Source organism: Pseudophryne corroboree, chromosome 2, assembly GCF_028390025.1.
Source record: "Pseudophryne corroboree isolate aPseCor3 chromosome 2, aPseCor3.hap2, whole genome shotgun sequence".
NCBI lineage: Eukaryota > Metazoa > Chordata > Amphibia > Anura > Myobatrachidae > Pseudophryne > Pseudophryne corroboree.
Window position 1 is genome coordinate 1,043,139,708 of NC_086445.1, and position 20,075 is coordinate 1,043,159,782.

Below are 20,075 nucleotides of genomic sequence, written 5' to 3' on the forward strand. Positions count from 1 at the left end.
GTGTATATACTTTTTAGAGTAGTTTCCAGCCTCCTATCAGCTGGATCCTTGAGGGCGGCCGTATCAGGAGACGGTAACGCCACTTGTTTTGATAAGCGTGTGAGCGCCTTATCCACCCTAGGGGGTGTTTCCCAGCGCGCCCTAACCTCTGGCGGGAAAGGGTATAATGCCAATAACTTTTTAGAAATTAGCCCTTTTCTATCTGGGTTAACCCACGCTTCATCACATACATCATTCAATTCCTCTGATTCAGGAAAAACTACAGGTAGTTTTTTCACCCCCCACATAATACCCCTTTTTGTGGTACTTGTAGTATCAGAGATATGCAAAGTCTCCTTCATTGCCGTGATCATATAACGTGTGGCCCTACTGGAAAATACGTTTGTTTCTTCACCGTCGACACTAGATTCAGTGTCCGTGTCTGGGTCTGTATCGACCGACTGAGGTAAAGGGCGTTTTACAGCCCCTGACGGTGTCTGAGACGCCTGGGCAGGTACCAACTGGTTTGACGGCCGTCTCATGTCGTCAACTGATTTTTGTAATGTGCTGACATTATCACGTAATTCCATAAACAAAGCCATCCATTCCGGTGTCGACTCCCTAGGGGGTGACATCACCATTACCGGCAATTGCTCTGCCTCCACACCAACATCGTCCTCATACATGTCGACACACACGTACCGACACACAGCAGACACACAGGGAATGCTCTATTGAAGACAGGACCCCACTAGCCCTTTGGGGAGACAGAGGGAGAGTTTGCCAGCACACACCCAAGCGCTATAATATATATGGGAACAACCCTATATAAGTGTTGTATCCTTATAGCAGCTTAAATATATTAATATCGCCAAAAAAAGTGCCCCCCCTCTCTGTTTTACCCTGTTTCTGTAGTGCAGTGCAGGGGAGAGTCCTGGGAGCCTTCCTCACAGCGGAGCTGAGCAGGAAAATGGCGCTGTGTGCTGAGGAGAATAAGCCCCGCCCCCTATTTCGGCGGGCTCTTCTCCGGAATCTGTGAGATCTGGCAGGGGTTAAATACATCCATATAGCCTCAAAGGGCTATATGTGATGTATTTTTAGCCATAAAAAGGTATTATATATTGCTGCCCAGGGCGCCCCCCCAACGCCCTGCACCCTCCGTGACCGCTGTGTGAAGTGTGCTGACAAACAATGGCGCACAGCTGCAGTGCTGTGCGCTACCTCAGGAAGACTGAAAAGTCTTCTGCCGCCTGCTTCTGGACCTCTTCCATCTTCGGCATCTGCAAGGGGGGTCGGCGGCGCGGCTCCGGGACGAACCCCAGGGTGAGACCTGTGTTCCGACTCCCTCTGGAGCTAATGGTGTCCAGTAGCCTAAGAAGCCAATCCATCCTGCACGCAGGTGAGTTCACTTCTCTCCCCTAAGTCCCTCGATGCAGTGAGCCTGTTGCCAGCAGGACTCACTGAAAATAAAAAACCTAAAAACTTTTTCTAAGCAGCTCTTTAGGAGAGCCACCTAGATTGCACCCTGCTCGGACGGGCACAAAAACCTAACTGAGGCTTGGAGGAGGGTCATAGGGGGAGGAGCCAGTGCACACCACCTGATCCTAAAGCTTTATTTTTGTGCCCTGTCTCCTGCGGAGCCGCTAATCCCCATGGTCCTGACGGAGTCCCCAGCATCCACTACGGACGTTAGAGAAATACATTTATGCCATAGACTAGTGCTCATGTTTATCATCTGTTATTAGCACCGCAATAAGCGCTGTGTACAGTATATAGCAAATCACACACAGCAAGTAACTGTACACCTGCACACACCACGCTGCTTTTATTATATTTGCATGCAGGGTAAATACTGGTGGCTTCCGCATGTAGCCTACACGTGGCTGGTAGCTTTATTCGTCCTCCCAAATGTAGGGAGAGATGTATCAAGCCTTGGAGAAAGATAACGTAAAGAGAGATAAAGTGCCAGCCAATGGGTGTGGATCATTGGGTCCACCAGAATTAGGTCAACAGTCAATAGGTGACCAGGATCAATAGGTTGACACGTAAAAGGTAGACACCTGAAAAGGTCGACGGGTACAAAAGATCGACACAGTCAAAAGCTCGGCACACATTTTCTATGTTAAACCACACATGACCCCAGTTAGTGTACCGCTTCGCTCGCCGCGCTTCGGGCAAGTTACTATTCCCCATCGTGGTCCACGGGCTCTTATCATTCTGTCATTGCAACAATCAAGTTCTTGTATTTGCCATCAGACTTACCTTGTCACATGGCCTGCAGGTCCGGTTTCCCGTTTGTCTTGTGAACTGCTGCTCTTGGAGCATGTCAGCTGATTGCATTCTCTCCAGTCAGAATACACTTAGTGTCAGCTGACTTTAGCAACCAATCAGAGACTTGCAATCCCTATGTATTCCCTGTCTGCCTTGTGTTCTGTGCCAGTGCATAAGTCGTTCTGACCCCTAGCAGGTGACAGCCTGACTCCCTGGCTCCTGAGTGTATTCCACAGTTCCCGGTGACTGTATCCTGCCTTGCTGAGTACTTACCTAGGAAGAGTCTCTGCCTCTGACTCTTGAGTTTCATTCAGCTGAGCTCCTGCTGATCACCTACAATTCCCCTGTGTCCAGTCTGACAGCTCTGCATTGACTCTACGGGCCACCGCTTCTTCTTCCACAGTCACGTTACCAGTCGGCAGTAATCTACAGCTTGAGTCTGTGTCGGTTATCCTGCTCGCTGTGTTATTTTCCCAGCTAACCACCCTGTGAGGTTCACCTGAGCTTTCTGCCTGTGTATTCCAAAGCATACTATTCAGTGCGAGCATTCTGTCAGTACCTGCAGCCAGTATCACAGACGCTGCCTCCCAGTGTCCAGAGACACTATACCACTGGTGACAGCCAGCTGTCAACAACATACAGTGCGATACCTGCTGTCAGTGTCGGACTGGGGCATGAAGAGCCCACCGGGGGAATGCAGTGATAGGGGCCCATACGTAAGGGTGTGGCAAGCCTACAAAGGGGGTGTGGCCAGCCTCCACAGAGTCTTGAAATACACAATAGTCTAGTGCAGTGTAATGCAACATATCTACCATGTATAATACAAGCGCACAGTCTGGAACCTGATCCCTAGAGGAAGGAGTGGGCACTCAGGCAGTGGGGCCTACCGGTGGTTTCCCTGGTATCCCTGTGGGCCAGTCCGACCCTGCCTGCTGTCCATTGCTAACTGGAGAACTACAGGTCTCAGAAAGCGGACAGTGAATTCTAGAGCTGATCCAGTTACCTCTATCTGCCTGTCCAGAAGCTTACCAGTTCCAGTCCAGCCAGAGTCACCTTATTCCAGCCCAGCTCCATTGTTGGTTCTTGTTCAGTCCAGTTACTTCCAGTTCAGCTCCAGTCCGGTTCTAGTCCGGTTCCAGTCAGCCACAACCCAACGGCTAGCCCTTTCCACTGAGGTTCTACGGCCACTGTTCTGGGGATTCTGATCCTGTGTCCGCTGACTATCCTAGCGGATCCGGACAGGGCGGATCCGGACGCGTGGATGGTACATGATGAAAAAGTTAAAAAAAAACAAAAACAAACCCCCCCCCCCACAAGAAAATAGTTTTGGCCATATGTGTGTCAACCATTGTCATAGCAACCATTTCAACCTATCGACCTTAAGCACCGTCGGCCTTTGTACCTGTTTACATAATGCATGTCAACCATATGGGGTCGATCTGCCGACTGTGGACCCATAATCCGGAACCCCCAGCCAAACAGCTCCTCACGGTCATGTTAAAGGCTGTGTTTGAAAAATGACAGTAGCTGATTGGTTGTTACTTTATCTCTCTCCACTTTATCAACTGCCAAGGTTTGATACCTATCCCTCCTAATCTCTCTGCACATACCCTATGCCTGTACCACTTGCAGAATAGGAAGTAAATATCGTTGCACATAAGTTTTGGAGAAATGCAGACCCCGCGCGTTTCACCAGAACAGCCCACATTACAAAGCTGACACATTGTGTGATTAAACGTAGAGTTGAAGCATCATCCGTATACAGTGGCCCCTCAGGTACAACACATCCTCCACAAATACACAAACCCCAAGCATTATTTTTGATACAATTATGAAGAGACTCGTACTCACAGTTCTATGGCCTTGTTCCACATGACGACATATCCGGACAGAACGAAGGATTCTATATTTACAATGTGTGTGTTTCCTCTCTCCGTCCCGACGTACAGCCACTTACTCTGGAAAGGCAGATGGCAGCAGGTAATCCTGAAAGACGGCAGAACGCGTGTTACTCACATGGTAATGTACATGTATCTCCACACGCCTGTGCATGACGCGGAGGACAGAATATTGCACGGATAATGCCATCATTACATGAGCATAGATGACCCTACTAAGTGTAAAATGATTATACTCCTGTCCTCCTCTGCTCGCCAGGCTTACATTTATAGGACTGTACAAATCCCTGTGGCAGCAGCCAATCCCTGTGAGGTTTGGAGAACAGGAAACATGCAGAGAATAAGAGGATGAATGTGACTGGGTGTGAGAGAGGAAGTGTGCTATGTGTATAGCGGTGGTTCCCAAATCCAGGCCTCCTGCACCCTGACAGTCCAGGCCTCAAGGATATCCATGCTTGGCACAGATAGTATAGTCAAACTGACCGAGGTACTGTACTAAGTAAGTCACCTGTAATTAAGCATGGATAACCTTAAAACCTGGCCTGTTGGGATGCCTTGGGCTACAATAGGCGATGAAGCCCAGGGGAATAACATACGTTTTAAACGGGTGTGGATCATAGAATCGACAGTGTCCAGGTCGACAATGTTTGGGTCGACCACTATAGGTCGACAGGTTTTCAAGGTCGACAAGGTTTATAGGTCGACATGTTCTAGGTCAACAGGTCAACATGAGTTTTTCAGGGGTTTTTGGTGTCGTTTTCTCCGTACAGTGACCGGGAACCCCAATTAGTGCACCGTGTCCCCTCGCATGGCTTGTGCCTCGGGTAAGGTGCCTCGCTCTGCTACCGCTGCGCTCGGCACAGGTTACCATTCCCAATTGTAGTCCGCGTGGATCGTTAAGTATGAAAAAGTTCAAAAAAAGATTTATTTTTTTTTAAAACCTCATGTCGACCTTTTGACCTGTCGACCTAGAACATGCCGACCTAGAAACCCTGTCGACCTTGAAACCCTGTCGACCTTGAAAACATGTCAACTTTGTTACTGCTGACCTATAGTGGTCCACTCAAACACTGTCGACCTAGACACTGTCGACCTAGAGACCGGATCCCGTTTTAAACTAGGAACTAGCTCTGTCCCTGTCTGCCCATTATTGTCTTACAATGGACAATGTAACAAAAGATAAAGGAGTTATTCAGGTGTGTTAGTAAACCAAAAAAGTTAGCAGTTGGGCAGAATCATGCTGCATTGCAGGTGGGGCAGAAGTAACATGTGCAGAGAGCGTTAGATTTGGGTGGGTTATATTGTTTCTGTGCAGGGTAAATACTGGCTGCTTTATTTGTACTCTGTAATGTAGATTTAATTTTGAACACCCCCCACCCAAATCTAACTCTCTCTGCACATGTTACATCTGCCCCACCTGCAGTTCAGTATGGTTTTGCCCAATTGCTAATTTTTTGGGGTTTTCTAGCAAACCTGAATAACCCCCAAAGTGCGGTATTACTGTCATCAGTCACAATATATAAGGATACTGTATCTATCACACTCACTGTAAGATCACACCATGAATACAGCTCTTACATTTAGTAATTATCTGGGCGATGAGGCAGAGAAACGACAATTCCCACATTTCCACACGACTTACTCGTGATATTCCACTAACATTAAATAAAAACTATTGTTCTATCAAATAATAGGGAGCTACAGAATAACACATACTATGACCGCAGAGAGCAAGGCACTGAGTACATTGTCAGTCTCAGTATAAATGTAGTATCTGCCGCATTACTACACAGGGGTCAGATCAGCTTTATCCTCTGAAGGGTCTAATGATAGAGAATGAATTACCCGCTCCGCTTATATATCCCGTTTGTCTGTACATACAGAAGCCGCGCAAGTCCTGTGATGTGATCACTGAGTCCGTGTATTACAGAGAGGAACAATGAATAATTCTCCCTATCACAGAGTCTCGTTGGGGTCGTCCACTTTTCTTATCAGAACCGCCACAGATCCATCAACACCGGCCGGTAAGTTGGTATAAGGGCTTAATTCAGACTTGATCGCACAGCGGACGACTATCGAATAACTGTGTGTGCGTATGTACCAAACTGCGACAGAATGGTGCGAAAATTTAGATCGCTAGGCGTACGCAAGGTGATTGAGAGGAAGCGGACGTTTGGGGGTGGTAACTGCCCATTTTTTTGAAGTGTCAGGAAAAACGCCTCCCCCCTTGATGAAGCAGAAATTGTGATTGCCTCGCAATTTCTGCTTCATCGTAAAAACTATTGATGCCTCCTGCTGGTGCAGTTTAGCTAAGCCCGCAAGAGACTCAGCGCCATCTTACCCATCACGCCCACGACACAACCCCGTTCACGCCGCCCCACAATGCTCCGTCTCCTCCCTGGAAACGGAGCGTTGCCACCCTGCAACCGCCTCTGCCTGATTGACAGGCAGAGGCGATCACTTTTTCTGCGGGCGCATATGCAAGACGGGACATCGTAAAAATTCCGGTTGGATCGCGATTTGCGATCCAACCTGAATCAGCCCCATTGTCGCCAAGCAGCTGCGCATCATTTCGCTGTTCAAGCTACATTTAAATGTTAATTTACAGAGAAAACAGAAACAGAAAACCATTGCTGTCGCTGCGGATTGATAAATAGGGGCCTATATGACACATATTAATGTACGTATAGCAGAGGGACAATTACCAGCCGTTTACATCTCTCCTAATACATGCACACAACACATGCCGGAGCAGGACTCCCCGTCTCCCACCCCCGGGGCAGCCTACCGGCCAGAAGGAGTGAGTAAGCACAAGCATCTCTGGCTGCAAACTGAATACATAAACCGAGGCGCTGGAAATGCTGGAAATGGAGGTAAAATTGTTTCATTTGCTTGTGACGCACTAATTCCCGCATCCAGCTCCAAACAGTAATTCATAACAATCAGGGAAACCGCTCAGGATTGTGCTTCAGTAACAATAACAACCAGCATCAATCTCCCCGAGCAATGAGCAACTACTTCATAGAAAACTAGAAATTATCAGGATAGAAACCTGTACGGCCTGATCATTTTGCACATGTTACGGACACAACATTTACTGGCACAGCAGGAAACGGGCTGTAATAACAATCTATGGAAGAGCCTAATCAGGGCCCGCGGTACAGCAACACCAGGGCTCTGTACACATGAGAATGATGGGCCCTATTCTGCAAGGATTGTAACTTTGCTCGCTCGCATGCTGGGGGCTGCCCAACATGCTAAACGCCGCCTCCACTCTGCGACCAAGCTGAAATTACGGTCGCACCGCGTGTTTGCAGAAATTGTGGCTATCTCGTGCCGGCGCAGCCTGGCTGTGACAGCAGGAGGACCGCTGGCATCTTTTTGATCGGAGCGGCTGCATGTGATGTCACACAGCCACCCCGATCACGCCCACGCCACGGGTTCCATCTACAGGACAGGAGGAAGAGGAGTAACCATGGCCACAAATAATCAAATTACCAATTGGGGTATCTAACCCCACTTCCTCTACCAGTAGGTGTCCCCCAAGGTTCTGTCCTTGGTCCTCTTCTCTCTCTATACGTCCTCACTAGGTAAGCTCATTAGCTCTTTTGATTTAAAATATCATCTCTACGCTGACGATACTCAGATCTACCTTTCCTCCACTGACCTCTCCCCTGCTCTCCTCACTCATATCTCCAACTGTCTCTCTGCTACCTCTTCCTGGATGTCCCAGCACTTTCTTACACTTAACATGTCTAAGACCGAGCTGATCATCTTCCCTCCCTCCCGCATAACCTCACCTCCTACACTCTCATTATCCATTGATGGCACTACTGTCTCCTCTAGCCCCCAAGTGCGCTGTCTTGCGTAATCCTTGACTCCTCCCTCTCCTTCAAACCACACATTCAGCACCTCTCACAGTCCTGCCGTTTCCATCTCAGAAACATCTCCAGGATCAGACCCTTTCTGACCCAGGATGCCACTAAGACCCTCATCCACTCACTGGTCATCTCCAGACTGGACTACTGTAATCTCCTCCTGACTGGCATTCCTGACAAATACCTCTCTCCACTCCAATCTATCCTCAATGCTGCTGCCCGGCTCATCTTCCTCACCAAACGCACTACGTCCACCTCCCCTCTCTTACTAGACCTTCACTGGCTCCCCTTCCCTTTCAGAATCCATTTCAAGCTTCTCACTCACCTACAAAGCCCTCACCCACTCCTCTCCCTCTTACATCTCTGACCTTATCTCCCTTTACTCTCCCACCCGTCCTCTTCGCTCTCCTAATGCACGCCGACTCTCCTGTCTTCTGATTACTTCCTCCCACTCCTATCTCCCTTTCTCTGGAATTCCCTACCTCTCCCCCTCAGACTCTCCCCCTCTATACAAAACTTCAAACGGGCTCTCATGACCCACCTCTTCCCCAAACCCAGCCAACTCTCCTCCTAACCCTCTTGTCTATGCTCACTGTCTACCCTGTCTGTGTCACTCTGGTCTGTTAGCCCCTCACCTTTTAGATTGTAAGCTCACAAGAGCAGGGACTTCTTTCCTCATGTGCCTTTCCTTTTCTTACTTACACTTATACTGCATACTCCCTGGGATGGCTCCTGACCCCGGGGTTTCTATACCTGTCCTATATTGTCATGTACTGTAAGTGCGGTTTTCTTGTTTGCTCATGTGATTATGTACTGTGTGATGGGCACTGCGGATCCCTTGTGGCGCCATATAAATAAAGGATAATAATAATAATACCTAGGTATAAAACAATATGACTATTAATGACTCAGAAATAATATTGTCATTAAAAAACTGGGGAATTACTGGGGAAGATGCAGACATGGGGCCTCCGGGCATAATTCGGTAACTCATTTCTGCATTTGCGAAAACACGACTGCGATCGATGCGATCGCAGTCCGAGATGAACATTGCAACCATCGGTGGCGATGTTTACCTGCGGCGGCAGGCTGATCAAGACTTAGCTTACACAGGCTTGCTATCGCAAGGTGACCTGTGACGCAGTCCTTGGACTCACCACTCCCGGAAAACCTGGGGTGACACTCCCCCGTTTCCCGCAACGCCAGCCGCCCCCTTCCCTCCCCCCGAACAACTCCGCCTATCAATCAGGCAGAGTAGTTCCGATCCTTGCAATGCAATCGCAGGACCCGTTGTGCACATGCTCAATTTCCCGACCATCAGGAAACGGCGGGTTAGATCGCGATTGCGATCCAACCGGAATTAGGCCCTACATTTGTAGTGTATGAGACTGGTCATTGGGCCCGATTCAAACCTGATCGCTGCTGTGCGTTTTCAAACTACTGCACATGCGTATGCACCGCAATGCGCAGGCGCGTCACCAAACGACAGTACGGTACAAAAATTTTGATTGCACCGGCGATTGCAAGGTGATTGACAGGAAGAGGACGTTTGCGGGTGGTAACTGACCGTTTTCTGGGAGTGTCAGGAAAAACGCCGGCGTGTCCAAGCGATATCATGGCAGGTGTCTGACGTCAGCTGCGGCCCCGATCAGCCTGATTTCCTCGCACTGGAGGAGTAAGTCCTGGGCTGCGCACACACTGCACAGAATGGGAAAACATTGGATTGTGAGTGTGATGTGAACAGTTTTGCAGCTGTCCGCTGACTGAGGGGAAATTCCGCACAGCGTACAAATGCAATGGGGGGGAATTTTCACTCCCCCAGAGCGGCGTCTATCTGATCGCTGTAATTTGCAGCCCAGTGATCAGGTCTGAATTAGGCCCATTGTTACCAGTCCAGTCGCTACCGCCCATGTCCTCATGCAACACTGCTGCAGTTGCGCCAAACAGCCCCTCTCGCTGCGCAAGTTACCGTGTGACTCCGCTAGCGTTGGGCATATTTATTGCGTCTTTTTACCCGAAAATGTATCTTAACCGCTATGTAATGCAACTAGGACGCACAGGGAGACTGTGCTGAGTAATGTGATATGTGACACTTGTATATTTTGTGCAACTGAGTCTCTGAGTCTGTACACGAAGTGCTACAATGTAGCGGCCGAGGCTTTTTTCCACTGTGTTTCATACACAGACTCAGTCGCACACATACCTGTGCTGCATATCATGATCGGCACAGTCTCCTGGTGCGTCCTAGTTGCATCGCGTTGTGACAGACACATTTTGCCCGGTGTCTCGTGTCTTATGGCGTACTGAGGCTGGATGTGTCGGGACACATTTGTAGCTGCAAAACAGCCGACAGGAGTGTGTGCGCTTACGTCCAGGTCTGCGTAGCACGCCGTTACCCGTCACGCCCTGGCTGAACTTTGCCTTTATTAAGCACCCGGTTTCGTTGTAGTGCTGTAGTATGGTAGGTTGACGACATTTGCTCGACAGTAACTGGGTCGACAGGGTTTCTAGGTCGACAGGTCAAAAGGTCGACTTGAGTTGTTGTTGTTTTTTAAATTGTGTCGTTTTCTCCGTACAGTGACCGGGAACCCCAAATAGTGCACCGTGTCCCCTCACATGGCGAGCGAATTCCGGCAAGGTGCCTCGCTCCCCTACTGCTGCGCTCGGCACATGTTACTCTTCCCAATCGTAGTCCACATGGATCGTTAAGTATGAAAAATTAAAAAAAAATTGTGAAAAACTGTCGACCTTTTGACCTGTCGACCTAGAACAAGTCGACCTAGAGACCCTGTCGACCTAGAAACCCTGTAGACCTAGTTACTGTCGACTAATAGTGGTCGACCTAGACATTGTCGACCTAGAGACCGGATACCTCGTCTCAGTGACCAGGCCATGTGTAACTGTTGTGTATGTGTGTAGCGCGCGGTGGAATAGCGTCACGTTCTGCTGTCTCGCTGCCCGTGCGGGATCCAGCAGCCGTGCAATCTGTGAGCTCACTCCCTGTTACTTTCTGTCACACTCGGATCTGGGCACACGGCCAGCAAATGAGAGCGGGGAGAGACAGGAGGCGATGGTAGCGTGGCGATGACCTCATTATGCGGATTGCTGCAGCATACAGATCAAAACAAGAGGATAAACATGAGGCAAACAGCAAAACATCACCCGGAGACGCTGCTGCCTCCCTGTCAGAGTACCTGACTGCAGACAGCGCAGTAATGAAGCGTGCACTAGGGAGTAACACAACTGCAGAGCCTGTCGCCGGGCTCCGTGTGCGACTGTATCTAGGCTTTGTCCGTCCCATGTATACTGCTGACAACACTCTGATTGTCAGTAAGGCCACATCATGGTATCAGATCCATGTGACATTGTACTGCTGGTGTGCATTAGTACATACGTGTATATGTATCACCTATAATTTCCTCTTCATTTATAATCTCGTTACTTTGCATTAATACAAACCGGTCCCTGATTGCATTTTCTGCACAGAGTCTGCGTGACTGCCAGCGACTGCCTATTACTGTTCTCATATAAATGTATGTGGTTATCATGCAGCAATACACACAGGTATGACCCACAGTGGGTGCTATTATCATGTAGAGACAGGACCATCGTATCAGAGGGTTCACTACGATATGCCGGCGGTCGGGCTCCCGGCGACCAGCATACCGGCGCCGGGAGCCCGACCGCCGGCTTACTGACAGTGTGGCGAGCGCAAATGAGCCCCTTGCGGGCTCGCTGCGCGTGCCACACTATTTTATTCTCCCTCCAGGGGGGTCGTGGACCCCCACGAGGGAGAATAAGTGTCAGTATGCCGGCTGTCGGGATCCCGTCAGTCGGCATACTGAAGACCACCCGTATCAGACGCCGTGCAGTGGCTGCAAATCTATGTAAGTGAGATCTCTGCATTACTGCTGACATATAGGATGTAAATCTCAGTTACTGCTCCATTATAGTGTGCGGGGGGGGGGGGGGGGGGGGAGTCCTGTAATGTGAAAGGGTTAATAGTAGCAGCGGTGATAATTTATCATAGTACAGTTGTTTAATAGAATAAAATAATGTGTATTATTTCTCATTTCATAGTTTATGGTGTAAATTATGTGATAACTGTACCCAAATGTGGGGCCTAATTCAGACCTGATCACTGATGTGCAAATCGCACAGCGGCCAGTTATCAGACAACTGTGCATGCGTATAGATTATAATGCGCAGGCGCGAGGACAAAATGCAAAAAAAATCCTGCATCTTTTTTGCTCGCTAAGTGTACACAGGCTGATTGACAGGAAGCCGACGTTTGTGGGAGGTAAGTGGCCATTTTCTGGGAGTGTCAGGAAAAACGCAGGCGTACCCAAGCGTTTTCAGGGCGGGTGTGTGACGTCAGCTCAAACCCCGATCACCCTGATTCTATCGCACTGTAGGAGTAAGTCCTGGGCTACGCACACACTGCACACACTGGAAAAACCATTTAATAGTGAGTTGCGAAAGGATTCGCAGCTGACCGGCGTTTGCAAAGCTTTTCGCACGGCGTACGCAGACTTGCACGGGGCGGGTATTCACTCTGTCTGGGCGGCGACTATCCGATCGCAGACGTCAGCAAATTCGAAGAGGAACGATCAGGTCTGAATTATGCCCTTTATCAGTACCAGGTATGCGGCTATATTACTCCGACTATGAAGCGACTCTTAATCGCACTCCCATTTCCACCAGCGATAGGGACATTCTTCCATCAGCCCGTGGGTCTGAGACTAACCAGAGAGATTGGACATGACCATATTCAGAAAAGCAGTGTTTCCTCACCATGTCTAAAGCATGATAAATGTTTGGTTAAATGAGCCTGTATTTCCCCACATAGCGCAATACTGTATTAGGTATTTAGCGGTGCTCCTTACAGTGACTGTATTAGGTCTTTAGCGGTGCTCCTTACAGTGACTGTATTAGGTCTTTAGCGGTGCTCCTTACAGTGACTGTATTACTGTAGGTATTTAGCGGTGCTCCTTACAGTGACTGTATTAGGTATTTAGCGGTGCTCCTTACAGTGACTGTATTAGGTATTTAGCGGTGCTCCTTACAGTGACTGTATTACTGTAGGTATTTAGCGGTGCTCCTTACAGTGACTGTATTACTGTAGGTATTTAGCGGTGCTCCTTACAGTGACTGTATTAGGTATTTAGCGGTGCTCTTACAGTGACTGTATTAGGTATTTAGCGGTGCTCCTTACAGTGACTGTATTAGGTATTTAGCGGTGCTCCTTACAGTGACTGTATTAGGTATTTAGCGGTGCTCCTTACAGTGACTGTATTAGGTATTTAGCGGTGCTCCTTACAGTGACTGTATTAAGTATTTAGCGGTGCTCCTTACAGTGACTGTATTAGGTATTTAGCGGTGCTCCTAACAGTGACTGTATTAGGTATTTAGCGGTGCTCCTTACAGTGACTGTAATACTGTAGGTATTTAGCGGTGCTCCTTACAGTGACTGTATTAGGTATTTAGCAGTGCTCCTTACAGTGACTGTATTAGGTATTTAGCAGTGCTCCTTACAGTGACTGTATTACTGTAGGTATTTAGCGGTGCTCTTACAGTGACTGTATTAGGTATTTAGCGGTGCTCCTTACAGTGACTGTATTAGGTATTTAGCAGTGCTCCTTACAGTGACTGTATTACTGTAGGTATTTAGCGGTGCTCTTACAGTGACTGTATTAGGTATTTAGCGGTGCTCCTTACAGTGACTGTATTAGATCTTTAGCGGTGCTCCTTACAGTGACTGTATTAGGTATTTAGCGGTGCTCCTTACAGTGACTGTATTAGGTATTTAGCGGTGCTCCTTACAGTGACTGTATTAGGTATTTAGCGGTGCTCCTTACAGTGACTGTATTAGGTCTTTAGCAGTGCTCCTTACAGTGACTGTATTACTGTAGGTATTTAGCAGTGCTCCTTACAGTGACTGTATTAGGTATTTAGCGGTGCTCCTTACAGTGACTGTATTAGGTCTTTAGCGGTGCTCCTTACAGTGACTGTATTAGGTATTTAGCGGTGCTCCTAACAGTGACTGTATTAGGTATTTAGCGGTGCTCCTTACAGTGACTGTATTAGGTATTTAGCGGTGCTCCTTACAGTGACTGTATTAGGTATTTAGCGATGCTCCTTACAGTGACTGTATTAGGTATTTAGCGGTGCTCCTTACAGTGACTCTATTAGGTATTTAGCGGTGCTCCTTACAGTGACTGTATTAGGTATTTAGCGGTGCTCCTTACAGTGACTGTATTAGGTATTTAGCGGTGCTCCTTACAGTGACTGTATTAGGTCTTTAGCGGTGCTCCTTACAGTGACTATATTAGGTATTTAGCGGTGCTCCTTACAGTGACTGTATTAGGTATTTAGCGGTGCTCCTTACAGTGACTGTATTAGGTCTTTAGCGTTGCTCCTTACAGTGACTGTATTAGGTATTTAGCGTTGCTCTTATAGTGACTGTATTAGGTATTTAGCAGTGCTCCTTACAGTGACTGTATTAGGTATTTAGCGGTGCTCCTTACAGTGAGTGTATTAGGTATTTAGCGGTGCTCTTACAGTGACTGTATTAGGTATTTAGCGGTGCTCTTACAGTGACTGTATTAGGTATTTAGCGGTGCTCCTTACAGTGACTGTATTAGGTCTTTAGCGGTGCTCCTTACAGTGGCTGTATTAGGTATTTAGCAGTGCTCCTTACAGTGACTGTATTAGGTATTTAGCAGTGCTCCTTACAGTGACTGTATTAGGTATTTAGCGGTGCTCCTTACAGTGAGTGTATTAGGTATTTAGCGGTGCTCTTACAGTGACTGTATTAGGTATTTAGCGGTGCTCTTACAGTGACTGTATTAGGTATTTAGCGGTGCTCCTTACAGTGACTGTATTAGGTATTTAGCGGGGCTCCTTACAGTGACTGTATTAGGTATTTAGCGGTGCTCCTTACAGTGACTGTATTAGGTATTTAGCGGTGCTCCTTACAGTGACTGTATTAGATCTTTAGCGGTGCTCCTTACAGTGACTGTATTAGGTATTTAGCGGTGCTCCTTACATTGACTGTATTAGGTCTTTAGCGGTGCTCCTTACAGTGACTGTATTACTGTAGGTATTTAGCGGTGCTCCTTACAGTGACTGTATTAGGTCTTTAGCGGTGCTCCTTACAGTGACTGTATTAGGTATTAAGCGGTGCTCCGTACAGTGACTGTAGGTGGAAGTATCCAGTGATCATGACTATATAAATGGAATTCTCTTCCACTACGGTTTAGCAGTGCTCCTTACAGTGACTGTATTAGGTATTTAGCGGTGCTCCTTACAGTGACTGTATTAGGTATTTAGCGGTGCTCCTTACAGTGACTGTATTAGGTATTTAGCGGTGCTCCTTATAGTGACTGTATTAGGTATTTAGCAGTGCTCCTTACAGTGACTGTATTAGGTCTTTAGCGGTGCTCCTTACAGTGACTGTATTAGGTATTTAGCGTTGTTCTTATAGTGACTGTATTAGGTATTTAGCGGTGCTCCTTACAGTGACTGTATTAGGTCTTTAGCGGTGCTCCTTACAGTGACTGTATTAAGTATTTAGCGGTGCTCTTACAGTGACTGTATTAGGTATTTAGCGGTGCTCTTACAGTGACTGTATTAGGTCTTTAGCGGTGCTCCTTACAGTGACTGTATTAGGTATTTAGCGGTGCTCCTTACAGTGACTGTATTAGATCTTTAGCGGTGCTCCTTACAGTGACTGTATTAGGTATTTAGCGGTGCTCCTTACATTGACTGTATTAGGTATTTAGCGGTGCTCCTTACAGTGACTGTATTAAGTCTTTAGCGGTGCTCCTTACAGTGACTGAATTAGGTCTTTAGCGGTGCTCTTTACAGTGACTATTACTGTAGGTATTTAGCGGTGCTCCTTACAGTGACTGTATTAGGTCTTTAGCGGTGCTCCTTACAGTGACTGTATTAGGTATTAAGCGGTGCTCCGTACAGTGACTGTAGGTGGAAGTATCCAGTGATCATGACTATATAAATGGAATTCTCTTCCACTACGGTTTAGCAGTGCTCCTTACAGTGACTGTATTAGGTATTTAGCGGTGCTCCTTACAGTGACTGTATTAGGTATTTAGCGGTGCTCCTTACAGTGACTGTATTAGGTCTTTAGCGGTGCTCCTTACAGTGACTGTATTAGGTCTTTAGCGGTGCTCCTTACAGTGACTGTAATACTGTAGGTATTTAGCGGTGCTCCTTACAGTGACTGTGTTAGGTCTTTAGCGGTGCTCCTTACAGTGACTGTATTAGGTATTTAGCGGTGCTCCTTACAGTGACTGTATTAGGTATTTAGCGGTGCTCCTTACAGTGACTGTATTAGTTATTTAGCTGTGCTCTTACAGTGACTGTATTAGTTATTTAGCGGTGCTCTTACAGTGACTGTGTATTAGGTATTTAGCGGTGCTCTTACAGTGACTGTATTAGGTCTTTAGCGGTGCTCCTTACAGTGACTGTATTAGGTATTTAGCGGTGCTCCTTACAGTGACTGTGTATTAAGTATTTAGCGGTGCTCTTACAGTGACTGTATTAGGTATTTAGCAGTGCTCTTACAGTGACTGTATTAGGTATTTAGCGGTGCTCCTTACAGTGACTGTATTAGGTATTTAGCGGTGCTCCTTACAGTGACTGTGTATTAAGTATTTAGCGGTGCTCTTACAGTGACTGTATTAGGTATTTAGCAGTGCTCTTACAGTGACTGTATTAGGTCTTTAGCGGTGCTCCTTACAGTGACTGTATTAGGTATTTAGCGGTGCTCCTTACAGTGACTGTATTAGGTATTTAGCGGTGCTCTTACAGTGACTGTATTAGGTATTTAGCGGTGCTCCTTACAGTGACTGTATTAGGTATTTAGCGGTGCTCCTTACAGTGACTGTATTAGGTATTTAGCGGTGCTCCTTACAGTGACTGTATTAGGTATTTAGCGGTGCTCCTTACAGTGACTGTATTAGATCTTTAGCGGTGCTCCTTACAGTGACTGTATTAGGTATTTAGCGGTGCTCCTTACATTGACTGTATTAGGTATTTAGCGGTGCTCCTTACAGTGACTGTATTAAGTCTTTAGCGGTGCTCCTTACAGTGACTGAATTAGGTCTTTAGCGGTGCTCCTTACAGTGACTGTATTACTGTAGGTATTTAGCGGTGCTCCTTACAGTGACTGTATTAGGTATTAAGCGGTGCTCCGTACAGTGACTGTAGGTGGAAGTATCCAGTGATCATGACTATATAAATGGAATTCTCTTCCACTACGGTTTAGCAGTGCTCCTTACAGTGACTGTATTAGGTATTTAGCGGTGCTCCTTACAGTGACTGTATTAGGTCTTTAGCGGTGCTCCTTACAGTGACTGTATTAGGTCTTTAGCGGTGCTCCTTACAGTGACTGTAATACTGTAGGTATTTAGCGGTGCTCCTTACAGTGACTGTGTTAGGTCTTTAGCGGTGCTCCTTACAGTGACTGTATTAGGTATTTAGCGGTGCTCCTTACAGTGACTGTATTAGGTATTTAGCGGTGCTCCTTACAGTGACTGTATTACTGTAGGTATTTAGCGGTGCACTTACAGTGACTGTATTAGGTCTTTAGCGGTGCTCCTTACAGTGACTGTATTAGGTATTTAGCAGTGCTCCTTACAGTGACTGTATTAGGTATTTAGCGGTGCTCCTTACAGTGACTGTATTAGGTATTTAGCGGTGCTCCTTACAGTGACTGTATTAGGTCTTTAGCAGTGCTCTTTACAGTGACTGTATTAGGTATTTAGCGGTGCTCCTTACAGTGACTGTATTACTGTAGGTATTTAGCGGTGCTCCTTACAGTGACTGTATTAGGTCTTTAGCAGTGCTCCTTACAGTGACTGTATTAGGTATTTAGCGGTGCTCCTTACAGTGACTGTATTAGGTATTTAGCGGTGCTCCTTACAGTGACTGTATTACTGTAGGTATTTAGCGGTGCTCCTTACAGTGACTGTATTAAGTATTTAGCAGTGCTCTTACAGTGACTGTATTAGGTATTTAGCGGTGCTCCTTACAGTGACTGTATTAGGTATTTTGCGGTGCTCCTTACAGTGACTGTATTAGGTATTTAGCGGTGCTCCTTACAGTGACTGTATTAGGTATTTAGCGGTGCTCCTTACAGTGACTGTATTAGGTATTTAGCAGTGCTCCTTACAGTGATTGTATTAGGTATTTAGCGGTGCTCCTTACAGTGACTGTATTAGTTATTTAGCTGTGCTCTTACAGTGACTGTATTAGGTATTTAGCGGTGCTCCTTACAGTGACTGTATTAGGTATTTAGCGGTGCTCTTACAGTGACTGTATTAGGTATTTAGCGGTGCTCCTTACAGTGACTGTATTAGGTATTTAGCGGTGCTCCTTACAGTGACTGTATTAGGTATTTAGCGGTGCTCCTTACAGTGACTGTATTAGGTATTTAGCGGTGCTCCTTACAGTGACTGTATTAGTTATTTAGCGGTGCTCTTACAGTGACTGTGTATTAGGTATTTAGCGGTGCTCTTACAGTGACTGTATTAGGTATTTAGCGGTGCTCCTTACAGTGACTCTATTAGGTATTTAGCGGTGCTCCTTACAGTGACTGTGTATTAGGTATTTAGCGGTGCTCTTACAGTGACTGTATTAGGTATTTAGCGGTGCTCCTTACAGTGACTCTATTAGGTATTTAGCGGTGCTCCTTACAGTGACTGTGTATTAGGTATTTAGCGGTGCTCTTACAGTGACTGTATTAGGTATTTAGCGGTGCTCCTTACAGTGACTGTGTATTAGGTATTTAGCGGTGCTCTTACAGTGACTGTATTAGGTATTTAGCGGTGCTCCTTACAGTGACTGTATTAGGTATTTAGCGGTGCTCCTTACAGTGACTGTATTAGGTATTTAGCGGTGCTCCTTACAGTGACTGTATTAGGTATTTAGCGGTGCTCTTACAGTGACTGTATTAGGTATTTAGCAGTGCTCTTACAGTGACTGTATTAGGTATTTAGCGGTGCTCCTTACAGTGACTCTATTAGGTATTTAGCGGTGCTCCTTACAGTGACTGTATTAGGTATTTAGCGGTGCTCCTTACAGTGACTGTATTAGGTATTTAGCGGTGCTCCTTACAGTGACTGTATTAGGTATTTAGCGGTGCTCTTACAGTGACTGTATTAGGTATTTAGCGGTGCTCTTACAGTGACTGTATTAGGTATTTAGCGGTGCTCCTTACAGTGACTGTATTAGGTATTTAGCGGTGCTCCTTCCAGTGACTGTATTAGGTATTTAGCGGTGCTCCTTACAGTGACTGTATTAGGTATTTAGCGGTGCTCTTACAGTGACTGTATTAGGTATTTAGCGGTGCTCTTACAGTGACTGTATTAGGTATTTAGCGGTGCTCTTACAGTGACTGTATTAGGTATTTAGCGGTGCTCCTTACAGTGACTGTATTAGGTATTTAGCGGTGCTCCTTACAGTGACTGTATTAGGTATTTAGCGGTGCTCCTTACAGTGACTCTATTAGGTATTTAGCGGTGCTCCTTACAGTGACTGTATTAGGTATTTAGCGGTGCTCCTTACAGTGACTGTATTAGGTCTTTAGCGGTGCTCCTTACAGTGACTGTATTAGGTATTTAGCGGTGCTCTTACAGTGACTGTATTAGGTATTTAGCGGTGCTCTTACAGTGACTGTATTAGGTATTTAGCGGTGCTCTTACAGTGACTGTATTAGGTATTTAACGGTGCTCCTTACAGTGACTCTATTAGGTATTTAGCGGTGCTCCTTACAGTGACTGTATTAGGTATTTAGCGGTGCTCTTACAGTGACTGTATTAGGTATTTAGCGGTGCTCCTTACAGTGACTGTGTATTAGGTATTTAGCGGTGCTCCTTACAGTGACTGTATTAGGTATTTAGCGGTGCTCTTACAGTGACTATATTAGGTATTTAGCAGTGCTCTTACAGTGACTGTATTAGGTATTTAGCGGTGCTCCTTACAGTGACTGTATTAGGTATTTAGCGGTGCTCCTTACAGTGACTGT

The 20,075-nt window shown here is 46.7% G+C and overlaps 1 protein-coding gene across 9 annotated transcripts in view; it reads right to left on the reverse strand.

Moving 5' to 3' along the window:
- STXBP5L (syntaxin binding protein 5L) overlaps positions 1-20,075 on the reverse strand; it is a 619,515-nt gene that overhangs the window by 367,517 nt on the left and 231,923 nt on the right. For all 9 annotated transcript variants that reach the window (XM_063956843.1, XM_063956842.1, XM_063956846.1 and 6 more), the window contains one exon: positions 4,102-4,236. In XM_063956843.1, the coding sequence (XP_063812913.1) occupies positions 4,102-4,236 (135 nt within the window). The remainder of the gene's footprint in view (positions 1-4,101; positions 4,237-20,075) is intronic.